General features: G+C 43.3%; 1 protein-coding gene across 2 annotated transcripts in view; it reads right to left on the bottom strand.

Moving 5' to 3' along the window:
• The window catches only part of GGT7 (gamma-glutamyltransferase 7), a 46631-nt gene extending 34396 nt beyond the window's left edge, over positions 1–12235 (bottom strand). For both annotated transcript variants that reach the window (XM_072997006.2, XM_072997005.2), the window contains exons 1-2: positions 11902–12235; positions 461–687 (exon numbers count right to left, since the gene is read on the bottom strand). In XM_072997006.2, coding sequence (XP_072853107.2) covers positions 461–687; positions 11902–12151 — 477 coding nt within the window. In that variant the 5' untranslated portion in view covers positions 12152–12235. The remainder of the gene's footprint in view (positions 1–460; positions 688–11901) is intronic.
• Between the last annotated feature and the right edge of the window lie 453 nt (positions 12236–12688).

The raw sequence follows: 12688 nt of genomic DNA, 5'->3' as shown, positions 1-12688 counted from the left end.
AGGAGGAAAAGAAAGTCTACAGTATATGAGGGAAAATGTGTTCAAAAAGGCATATGCATGTCTGTCCCAGGCTGCACTTATACAGATGCAAGACAAACTGTACATGTTAGTGAGGAATATGGTGGCAGTGAATTATTTATGAGAAACTTACCTTCCCATAATATAGTCCATCCAGACTCTCTGTTTTCAGGGTAAATGTACAGCACTCAACACTGGTGGTAACTATAGTAACTATTGCAAGTAACCCATTATGGAAACCTCATTTGATTTTAGAACTGGCCCGGTAGCATAAATATGGAAATTCCAACACTCTGTTTTCAGTCCCGTCATTGTTTGCCGAGCGCATTATTTCTTGCTGCATGCAAAACTAGAAGCGGTCATCCCACATGGAAGGAGGATCTTCCTTATTTTGGTACAATCGGTCACAGAGAGAAAAACAAAGCAATCAGCCTCTTCTTACCTGGGGATCTCCAAAGTAGATCTGCATAATTAAGGCCACTGTGACTCCTGTAGCAAATGTTAAGCAGGCGGTGATGATCACAGTCAAACCGTCCTGGCGACAGCTGCAGTCCCCAGCGAATGGGTCCTTGCTGGTCTCCCGAAGGGGCGATATATCCTGGCTGCCCATTTCGGATGAAGACGAAGGCAGCCGCTGAAGGCGAGCAGACTTTAAGAAGGAATCTGGATCTTCATTCAGAAAAGAGAAAAGTCACAGATGTGTTTGTAAAAGAGAGAGCAGGAGAGAGGCCAAACAGACACAAACCCAGTCTTTAAACATTTCTCCAAACCACACACAATGAGACAGTCACCTGTACGCCTCTGTCCCTTCAAATGAGCTTGATACTTTTCTCCCTTGGACTGGGCTTTTCAGGAGGCTTTCCTGGTTCAGGTGCTATTATTACGGATCATGTTACATGGACATCCCATTAACTCTCAACAGTCTTAAGGGTGCCTTCAATCGGGAAGCAGACTACTTGACACCCTGGAGTTTCCCACCTCACTGGTGCACAAATTGCTCATGGTTATCAAGAGCTTAAAAGTATCACATTACAAGTAACTAGTTGCATATAATGAACTACTTTTGCTACTAACAAACAGACAACATTATATCATGCAAAAAGGAAGCAGAATGTCACTCATACCATAAATGACGTTTTTAATTATTTTAAAGGAGGTGCAGTCTGAGTGAATGGGAGACAAGGAATATGTAGTTCAAATGCAGCTGGGTTCTACTTTGATTGTTGAAATGGTGATGAAGTAGATAGAACAAAGGCAGGTTTTCTACCACAGGCCAGCAACTTCTAGTATTTAGATTTGTTAAGAAAAACAAAAACTACTATATACTTTTGATTTTTCCTAGAATTGAGAAAGTCTTTTAATGTCTTTTAATAAACAACTTTCCAAAAACCAAATATAACGCACTGGGAGACCGCTCATAACTTGTCTGTCTTTCGCATGAAAAATAAAGGATACCAATATTAGTTAAATTTCTCTCCCTTATTTTTGTTTATGTGTGAGCTTTTTTTTTTTTTGGTAACACATGGCTCAATATTCTGGTGATCTGTGTGATCCAGATAACATTATGGTAATCAAATCTTTATGCAATGTGTTGCTGTCCTTATAGTTACTTGTGATGTAACTAATTATTTTTTAAAAGTAATGCTTTAAGCTCCACTATTGTCATCCCTAACTTCACTGTCAAATACTGTATAAACAAAATGCTGAAAATATGCAGGAGAAATCCTGCAGCTGCTGCCTTCCAGTTAAGAGAAGCAAGGTTCCCAACAAAACTTTAAACAACCAGTTTGAAGGAATCCATTGTAGCAGATATTTTCTGCGGACTTTGTCTCATATGTATTCCCACAACAGTTGAGGTGAGTTAGCACAATTGACACTCTGGAAGTCACGCATGAATACATGACTATGGACGCCCACATTTGAAAAGTGCATGTACTGTATAAGAATTCAATTATATATATATTTTAAATCCAGTTTATGAATGTGGGATACCGTGCTTGTGGAACTACATCCCCACAGCACTCTAGCTAGTATGGGAAGATGCTCCGTCATTGGCCTGCTGAGCAGTAGTGACTATGACATCATCCGCCAAATCTCCCAGGCTCCCTTCTTCCTGCTGTTCTTACCTACCATTGTCACAGTGGCTGGAAAAGACATGCATTTTGCAAGTAATTGTATATTGTTGCAAGATATGTCTGTTGGATTGCAAAGTACTTGTGGGTGGCTTACCTTCAAATGGGAAATTAAAAGCCATTAGCTTTACAAAACATGTGCTCTAGATACAGGCACGAATTTTAAAAAGAATCATCAAATTTGTTCAAAAAATCACTTGTATTTGTATTCATACAAATCAATGCCCCCAATGTATATGAATCAATGAATTTTTAGTGATTTTTGATTTGCTGATTCGTTTGGCTCCCAAGACACCTAGAGACACCAAAATTTGTAGGGACGTTTCCTCTGAGTCTTCAATCTACAGTCCCATTAAGTTTGGTGAAGATTTGGTTTCCCCAAGCTAGCTGCTATGGGGCACTTTCCTGGGGGAACCCACTTCGCGGGAGCATAACTTGGAGATCTGAAATCTAATCTTCACCAAATTTGGAGATTGTAGAGGAGAGTCAGTGGAAGCTTCTCTGTGATTTTGGTGTCTCTAGGTGTCTGGGAAGGGGACGTGGTGGCGCTGCAGGTTAAACTGCAGACGCCTCTGTGCTGCAAGGTCAGACCACCTGCAGTCATAAGATCGAATCCACGCGACAGAATGAGCCCCTGTTGCTTGTCCCAGCTCCTGCCAACCTAGTGGTTCGAAAGCATGCAAAATGCAAAAGAGTATATAAATAGGTACCATCATGGTGGAAAGGTAACGGCGTTCCATGCCTAGTCGTGCTGGCCACGTTACCACGGAAGATTGTCTTTGGACAAAATGCTAGCTCTATGGGTTGGAAATGGAGATGAGCATTGCCCCCTAGAGTCAGACACGACTGGACAAATTGTCAAGGGAAACCTTTACCTTTGGTGTCTGGGAGGAACTTTCCTGGGGGGATCTCCTTGTGGATGTGTAACTTGGACATCCAAAACCCAGCTTCACCAAACTTGCAGGGCCTGTAGAGGAGAATCAGAAGATGCTTCCCTGCAAATTTGGTGTCTCTATGTGCTGGGGGGGGGCATCTTATGGGGGTTTAAAGCAATTCATCAGGAAAAATGTTTAAATTTATAAATTTGTAATTTGTTGACCTTAATGAATCATGAATCAAAATGAATCACCATTTGTCTGGTTCATGCCCATCTCTAATGTGCAATTGTTGATATACCCTGATTCAGCCTCCCTTATGTCTAGACTCTTCATATGGAAGGTGGCCATCCAAACTGTCATTGTGATACTTATGCATCCAATACCACAACACCATTGTCAGAGCCATGATCTTTCATGCTGCTTTTTTTTTTAAGTGTTTGGAGAGTCCCCAGGGATAGAAATGGCTGAACTCGTCAGATTTAGCTCTCCCCATACAAGAGAGGTCCGATGAAGGGGAAGGAGCCAACTTGCCTCCTCTGCTCATGGGTTCAGGTTAACCCATCTATTGCATGCCTAAATAAGGCTGTTGTCAACTCCTTTTTTTGCACCCAGTTCTTTTCATTTTACGTTTTCCAGGGCATATGCTGAGATTCAAAATTGTGAATTCAAATAGCCCTAGAAAGAAATCAACAAAAATATCCAGCAATACAAATTTGTTGAACATTTGGTTGCACTAGAGCCAGTGATTCCACTGCTTTCTAAAACAGAACTCTTGGATAGGACCATCAAAATGTTCTTTAGACACCCAGGATAAGTTTGTCTGTATTTTTTTAACTACACTCCCCTGGCTAGTCAATTAAGGAGAATTGTTCTTAGAAACTGGGACCTGTTGAGGGATATTTCAAATTGCAAGGAAGTGCTTAAATTAGGTTTTCAGGGAACGAAGAATTTAAAGGACATTTTAATTCATATTGACATCTCAATTAGCGCCAGGACTCAGAGAAGTACCTTACCAACAGAACATTTCAAATGTAAGAAGTGTACTGTCTGCTGTCAATCTATTGAGGGATCACAGTTGACTATCCTGGGGGTTGATTTTGTCTAGGTCATTCTCAATGTGTTCAACATCCAATTTATTTGACAATCTGTGATTGTTCAAAAACATATGTGTGGAGCACAACAAGGTCAGGTAAAATCAGGATGCAAGAACATCATTCATGGATTAGAAACTGAGTGATGGACACATCATTAGTAAGTCATTTTGTAGAAATGCGTCATAAAGAAGATAGCTTCAAATTTTGTGTTCTTTGACAGCAAAAAGACAGGTGAAGAAGCAATATCCAAAGATATCCTGCAACAGGAAATGACATGGATATTCAGGCTAAAATCTCTTGTGTCAAATGGTTTGAATGCTAATATTAATTACAAGTGTTTTATGATTTTGGTTCATGAAGTGATGAGCTATGTCTGTATTTCTTTATATTATATATGTGCAATCACTTTAAATGCCTGACTCAAAATAGCTCAATGGTTGTAAGTACTGTAGCTGTTTTGAATGTATTTCAGAGTGGGTATGGACTGATTATAGGCGAAAGCTTTCTCTCCTGGGAAGTCCATTTTGACTGGAATTGTAAGTATGTGACAAGAAGGTTTCCTTAAGTGTTATTGTGTAAGGTTCATTAGAAACGAGTTTGTATTTTTATATTTTAGAGTCTTTATTGCGAACAGTTTGGTCCTAAGCTTTGACAAAGGATCTGAAACCAAGGATTTATGTGAACATCCTGGTCAGCCGTGACAGTTATTACCAAAGAAATACTACACTACAAAGGACATAAGTGAAATGAGCAATGTCAACTGAGCACTTCTCTGAAAGACCTTTCAGATTCCTTGTGGATTTGTTTGTTCCAATGAATGAATTTTGTCCCGATTGAAACCTGGTTGATATTCATATTGTTAGTTTGATAAAGTACCTTCTGAGTCATTTTTGGAAGTTTACATTCGGTTAGATTACATTGTTTCCTCTTATTGATTGATTTCATTTACTTCAACAAACCAAAATTGCCTGTCCCGCCCCCTTCTTGCTGCCCTCCCTCATAGCCTCAGCTTCCCTGCTGCCATCACCATTGCCACCACCCAGGGCGCAATCCTCAGAGGCAGTGGTCCTGGCAGGTAGCCGGGCCGCTGCCTCTGAGCATGCACCTGCAGCCCAGTTGATCAGGGCAATCAGCCGGATTGCGAGTGTATGCTCAGAGGCAGCAGCCTGGCTTCCCTGCCAGGAGCTGGGCAGCTGTCTCTGCACATGTGCCCTCCCACTAGTTTGTTGCTGCGCACCAGGCTTTCCTGGCAACCAGATGGTCAGCATGCACATGCACAGAGTCTGCAACCTGGCTTCTCCACCACCACCATTACCTCTCCAGACCACCTGAAGAAGCCAAGGCAATGGTGGCAGCAGCGATAACAGCAGCATTGGCAAGTATTCCAGGTGATGGTGGCTGGGGGGGGGGCAGAGGTGGGCCTGAACCACAGTGAACCATAAACTGGTTTGTTTTCTGGGTAGTTTGTGGTTAGCCATAAAACATGAGCCATCATGAACCACAATTTTTCTGATTCACGCCCATCTCCAGTTAAAACCATCATTTCCAGTTGTGTCCAGAACTGGATCAGCAGCCAATAGAGCTGCTGTAATGGGGGTTTTATGTGATCCCTGTAACCAGGCCCAGTTAACAATCTAACTGCTGCATTTTTGACTCCCTGAAGTTACTTTCCAAAAGAAGCCCCCCCATAGAGGATGTTACACTCATCTAGCAGGGACGAAACTAAGACATGTGTCACTGTGGGCAGGTCAGAACATCCAGGAACAGACACAGCTGGTATACCAATTTTAACTGTGCAAAGGCCCTTTTGGCCACCACCCAAACCTGGGCATCTAGTCTCAAAGACGAATCTAGGAGTACACTTGAACTGTACATCTATATTTTTTTAGAGAAAGAGCAAACCCATCCAATACAGGCTGAGTCCTTATTACCTGATCTGCCTTTTGACCAACCAAGAACACCTCTGTCTTGCCTGGATTAAGTTTCAGTTTATTACCCTCATCCAGTCGATGTGTCAACTGTCACTTTGGTTGCTACCAGATGCCAGCTTTCCCAAGCAAGTAATGTCTTACAGGTATCTGACAAACTCTCATGCCCATCTCTTACCAGTTAGATGCCAATTGTTATGATTTTTGTCCTGAGCTGAAAACAGATCTGTGCTGGAAACTGCTTCAAGAAATATTTTGGGGGTTTGCTAATCCACATCACCACAATTCACAAGTTACACATTTTGAATTGTCTGCTTAGCTATATCCTTGCAGACACTGTCTTATTATTATATACAGATGCAATCCTATTATGACTGTCTTGACAAGAGTCTGTCAGTACACTGCCTCATTTTCTGTATTACCATCCGTCACTCCCTTCATTGTCTGAACTCTGTAACTGAACTGACATGGCTAGAAGTCCTTGCCATTTTCACAAATGAATGGGACTGTTCTCCAGTACGACCGGTGTGTAGGGGGTAGAGGGAGGATTGTCAATTTCCTTGTGGTTGATTCTTCTTTCTTATATTCTTCAGAATGGCATGCATATACTCATTAATCAAACTGTTGAAAACGTTAAGTGCCATACAATAAATCATCAAGGCTTTCCCAAAACTAAGTAAGCCGAGAAAGGAGGGACAGGTGCCACATTCATTTCATGCTGTTCCTGTTGTCTCAACTAAAAAAGACATTTCCATTCAAGTGGGAGAGGCTAATATATACAAACGCCAATCCCTAGGGATGCAACTTGATGATTTTTAAAAAAGGATGGTGGGTGGATGTTTCAAACGAGCTTTGACTGGAATATATTTATTCACAGTTGAATCAGTGGAAATCTGCTCTCCTGCATTGCCAATCAATTTCAACACAGCATTCAAATACTGTATGTTTACATCTGCATTTATCTTTCTGACATATATACCAACCATGGGACACAGACTCATGAACAGTTACAGCTGCCATATGTGAAAGGAATACAATACAGTGCAGGAAAACAAGATGGCCAGCCTTCACATAGAATTAACAGTAGCTTTCACATGCATCAAGACACAAGAAATACAGTACAGTAGGATCACAGTATCCACAGTTCCATGCCCCCCACCAGGATGCAGAAAAATGCAAAAGTACTGAATGTTATACAGTGGTGCCTTGACTTATGAACTTACTTGGTTCCGGAACTCTAGTCGTAATTCGAAATGCTCGTAAGTCGAAGCACCATTTCTCATAGGAATGCATTGAAATGCAATGTAATCCATTCCAGCTGAAGAAAAAAATCACCACAAAACAAAACAAAACACTGCAAAACCCATCGGAAACGCGATTGAACTGTTCTGGCCGAAGGGGGGGGGGGGGAAGAAAAGCAAACAAATGGTGCAAGACCCTTCAGAAATGCAAAAAAAAAAAGCAAAGCAAAATGCAAGCAAAAAGTGCAAGACCCATCAGAAATGCAAAAAAAGCAAAGCAGAAAGCAAGTAAACCGTGCAAGACCCTTCGGAAATGCAAAAAAAAAAAAAAAAAAAAACCGAGCAGAAAGCAAGCAACCCATGCAAGACCTTTCAAAAATGCAAAAAAAGCAAAGCAGAAAGCAAGCAAACCATGCAAGACCCATCAAAAATGCAAAAAAGCAAAGCAGAAAGCAAACAAACTGTGCAAGACCCATCAGAAATGGGGAAAAACACAAAAAGCAAACAAACCCTGCAAGACCCATCACAGCATAGAAACATAATCCTACCACCCAGCCCAAAACCACGCTGCAAAACCCACCCAGAACACTTTTTAAAAAGCAGAAAGCAGCACCTTACCTTACCAGGCAGTCCGAAATCTCCCCCAATCACACTCAGTCTAACCGTTGGGGCAAAAGAGCTACAAAGAAGCAGTCTCTTCGCCTACCAATGGTTAGCAATTTGAATTCCCTGCCCTTTTTTGGTTCTAACTCAAAGCTCCTGACATACGACCATTTTGTAACTCGAAATGGTCGTATGTCAGGACATTTGTAAGTCGAGGCACCACTGTATATTGTATGGTTTTTGGCTTGCTCTAGTGGTCATTCTGGTAAATACACCCTGGAACTACATATTTCTGGTGGGTGTTATTTCATATTTTCAAGCAACAGATAAGTCAATCAGTGGATACTGATATCGCAGATAGGGGTGTCCTACCATATATAACCACCCTGAGTGGCCTTGTAGCCAGATGGGCGGTACAGAAATCAAATGCATGAATGGATGAATAATTTTTAAAATGTGTTAGGGAAAGTGAAAATGATGACTGGGTTCCAGGAGAGAAACATCATGAGAATCTGCAGATAATACAACTTTGATTATCCAGGAGCTAGTTAGTTAAAGATATGGTAAAATGCTTTGAACACATAAACTACTCATCAATACAAGCACCAAAATCCAACTAAAAAAGACTCCTCGATATAAGAGCAATCATGCAGTTTTTTCTCCTCTAGAGGGCTGTCCTTCATCTGCTTGGTGACACAATCTGTCATGTACTTGCCTTCGCAATCAATGTGAATCAATGTGTGATAGGGGCGTCCCCTGCTTCGGAAGAAACACTTAAACAAACACAGCTACGCAGTTCCATAATTATTATTATAATGAATAATCAATGTATTTAAAAGTGGGTTTCAAAACACATCATTTTACTAATGTCCATATATTTGGTCAGATATATCACTGTTATTATTAATAATACTGAAAATTGGCAGCAGTTTTATTTTTATACTAATTAGGCAGTGAGAATTTCACCTGTAAATGCCATATGAGATAGTGAGGTTGATAAAAGCACAACCTTGGGATTCCAGTCAGACTCTTAATACATTAATAAGCAATTTAAAAAACTCCAAATAATGAATATTTCATTACTAAAAATAACCGATGTGCAGGTATGTGAAAAGAGACACAGGTAAATGTATTGACATACAGGCAATTGAGTTAGCAAACCAGAAGATTTATTTACATTTTCATACTTCAGAGAATCAGCATGATAACACCAAGGGTGAAAAAAAATACAAACATTGTTTCACAGAAATTGGGAAGATTTAACCAAATGAAAATGAAAAATATGAAAAATAACAATGCAGAAATGGTGCAAATAAAACTGGGATAGGACAATGAAACAGAAGTAAAGCTCCTCCTCGTTCGTCAGATTCAACATTCTGAATATTCTAAGCAACACTTCGTATTTTCCCACAGTAACAAAGGAGGAAGGGGCAGAAAAAACATGCTCCCTATCTTCTTCCATTAATTTTAAATTAAGGCTCAAGGATTTTGTTCCATGTGAAATCTGTGAGTTTTGAGAAGCAAATACACTTCAGAATCTCTTATCTCCACAAGAGCCAGTTCCATACCTGACTGAAGAGAATTTTAAGCAATTCACAGAGAAGCCTCTTTGTGACTAGAGCCCTTGACAAAGTACAGGTCCTGATTCTGGAAAGGCTTTTAAGCATATTTAGAGGTATGCATTTAAACTCTTTTTAGATTTTTGTGCTAGATGTAATAAATTGGAAGAGGAGCTCAACAGAGAATGTAGGGTACAGGGCTTGTGTTCCCCCCCCCCCCCGACACAGAAGAACACGGCTAAAAACTTCATTAAGAAAGGGCACAACAAACTGCAAAGCAGAACTTGCCACAGCATTGATAAAACTATTTATAAAAATGGTTCAGAGCATCAAGTATGGCTCTTCCCTGTTTTCTTCTATCATTTATCCCCAGTATATGGCATTCACAGGTATATATTTCCTATGGGTGATGCTGAAGCAAGTGATGGATTGAGGCCAAAGCAAAAAAAGTCACCTTTCTCTGTCTCTCTCTCTTTTCCCTATAATTCTCTTCAATCTAGCAGGCAGTTGGGGAAGGGAAAAATTAGTTGTACAGAGGCCTGATTACATGCAAAGACCTTTGGGATCAGTCTAAGACTTGCATTTGATAAGGGTAAGGGCCACAGCTCACTCATCCCTGGCACAGGCATTCTCCCCACTGCCCACCTCCACCCTGACCTTCATATGCCAAGATTCCTGACTGTTTATAAAGGTCAGGATGGAGGACGGCAAATTCTAAGTTCATTCAATTAAAGTGAAACCTACCCACCCTTTGCCACCTTCCTGGCCAAGATCAGAAGGCAGGGCCAATGTGCATTGGAGCTGTGCACGCCCCTTGCCGCTAACATGCTTAGAGTACACAACTGCATAGGGCCAAACTCTTTACATTCTTTGCTAGATGGGGGAAACTAAACACAAATAGTGTTAATAGTTTTCTGAAGATTAATAATAGGAGACAACTTGGCTGGAAAAGCAACATTACGGTAAGCATTTTCAAAGGAGCAGAGAAAGTTAGCAAATTAATTGGGATGTGGACACGCTAATTTAAAATAAGAAAGCATTTTTGGTAGACCAACTGGGCAATGAACATTGTTCACGTGAAACAATAGGAACTATCAGAAGGGCCACAAAAAAATCATAAGAACTGTCTGTAGGCCAGGCTGTAACCTTGGGAGGTACAGGGCAAAAAGAAAATCTCATTTTATTGACCTAGTAGAGAAGCAGTTCACAACCGTTGGACTTCAACTCCCAAAAAGCCCAGGCAGTACAGCCAAGGGAAAGGGGTTCTGGGAGTTGAGGTGTGAAATATCTGGAGGACCAAAAGCTAAGAACCACTGCAACAGAGGGAAAGTAACATTAATAATAATAATAATAATAATAATAATAATAATAATAATAATAATAATAATAATAATAATAATAATGATGATGATGATGATGATGATGATGATGATGATGATGATGATGATGATGATGATGATGATTGATGTGACTTCAAGTTGATTCCAACTTATGGTGACACTTTTCAGGGTTTTATAGGTAGAGAACACAGAGAAGTGGTTTACTATTCCTTTCTTCTGGGGGTGCTTTGAGGTTGTGCAGCTTGCCCAAGGCTACACAGGCTGGCTCTTCTCCAGGGAAACAAAGCAGGGAATCCAACTCCCAACTTATGGCTCCACAACCAGCACTGAGTTAGGAACTACTTTTAAAATGACTAAAAGGGAACTATTTCTACCAGCCGGCCTGAAAGGGAGAAGGCCAGAGCTTTGAAGAGTAGCACTTTTGGCCTCCCAACCTATGGCTCCCCAGTCAGATACCTAAACCCACCGAGCTATCCAAAGTCAGCCAAAGTAACACAAGAGGACTGGAAAACGGTAGAAAGAATGAGATGGGACAAGGGCTAAGAATGATGGAAGCTGGAGACCTGAGAAGAAAGGGGAGGGAAATGACAGAAATGTGGGTGCAAAGTGGTGGCACCAAAATGATACGCAGATGATGAAGGGACGGTTGCACAATGCTAACACCCCCCCCTTGGCAGGGGCAGATGGAGAAGGGAGGGGGGCAAACCGTCAAAAATGGCTGCAAGGGAGGGGAAGGATGGTACGGATGGAGGCAGCCTGTCCGGGACACTGACAAGAATCGGCACCGGGAGGCGGGGGGGGGGAGAGGCAGGGGGGCGGGGGCCGGGCGGGCGGCTGCACGGCGGCGAGGGCTGCAGGGATGGCTGCACCACCACGGAAAAGGGGGCTGGGTCGGTGCCAGATGACGCAGGAGGAGAACATCCTGCTCAAGCCAGGCACCGAAGGAGGAGAGATGCGGGGCGGTGGAAGGCCAGATGCTCGGGGGGCCGGGCGGAGGGGAGAAGGCTGGAAACCACGGGGGCATGGAGACATGGCTGGCTGGAGGATCGGGTGGCAGGTGCAGGGACCAGGCAGGCGGGCAGGCGGGAGGGATGGCGTCCGCGCTCACCGGTGTCCTGCTCGCCCAGAAACGCATCTTCTTCTTTCCTGGAGCGCAGGCAACTCTCGGCGGCGCCGGCACTAGCGCTGCCCCCCGCCGCTGCCGCCGCCGCCGCCGCCGCCTCTTCTTCGGGCAAGCGGGGGAAGCTGGTGATGCTCATGTAGTCCACAGGCGAGTAAGCGCCCAGGCTGCTCTGCTGGCTCGCCTCCTTCTCGGCAGCGGCCGAGGCTGTGGCGGTGACCGCCGCCGTGGCCGCCATCCCTGCTCAAGCGTCTCTCCGCGGGCGGGCGAGAGAGCCGGGCGCACCTTAGGATCCTGCTCCGGAAGTGACTGAAGAAAGCCGCGGCGGCGGCAATGGTGGAGCAGAGCAGGTGGCTGAGGAGGAGAGGAAGGGACGGGCCGAGGGGCGGGGCTAGGATATAGACCGCCCCCCTCGGTCCATATAAAGCCATAGAGAGGGGTAGCCTGATGTCTTCCCTGGGTCGGACTGTACCAGAATGTGTGCCGTCTCTCGCTGTCTCCCGCCCGAGTCTCTGCAGAGCGACTCCAGAAAAACTAGTTTATTTTGGGCTGGGCGGCGGGGGGGGGGGGGAAGACACTGCAGGCATTGCAAAGCCTCTTATTATTACCGGAGCCAGACTTTCATCTATTATATAGAACTGTGGGGACTAGTGCGCTGAAGCGGAGAGTGTTGCACTAGCTCAAGAGATCAGGGATCAAATACCTTCGCAGCCATGGTAACTGGCAGGGCGGGGGCGGGGGGAGGTATATGACCCTAGTAAAACCACCCCTTAAA

This window comes from Pogona vitticeps, chromosome 4 (genome assembly GCF_051106095.1).
Source record: "Pogona vitticeps strain Pit_001003342236 chromosome 4, PviZW2.1, whole genome shotgun sequence".
In the NCBI taxonomy this organism is placed as follows: domain Eukaryota; kingdom Metazoa; phylum Chordata; class Lepidosauria; order Squamata; family Agamidae; genus Pogona; species Pogona vitticeps.
The sequence above is the reverse complement of the archived record's forward strand: the minus strand, read 5'-3'. Positions and strand labels throughout refer to the sequence as shown.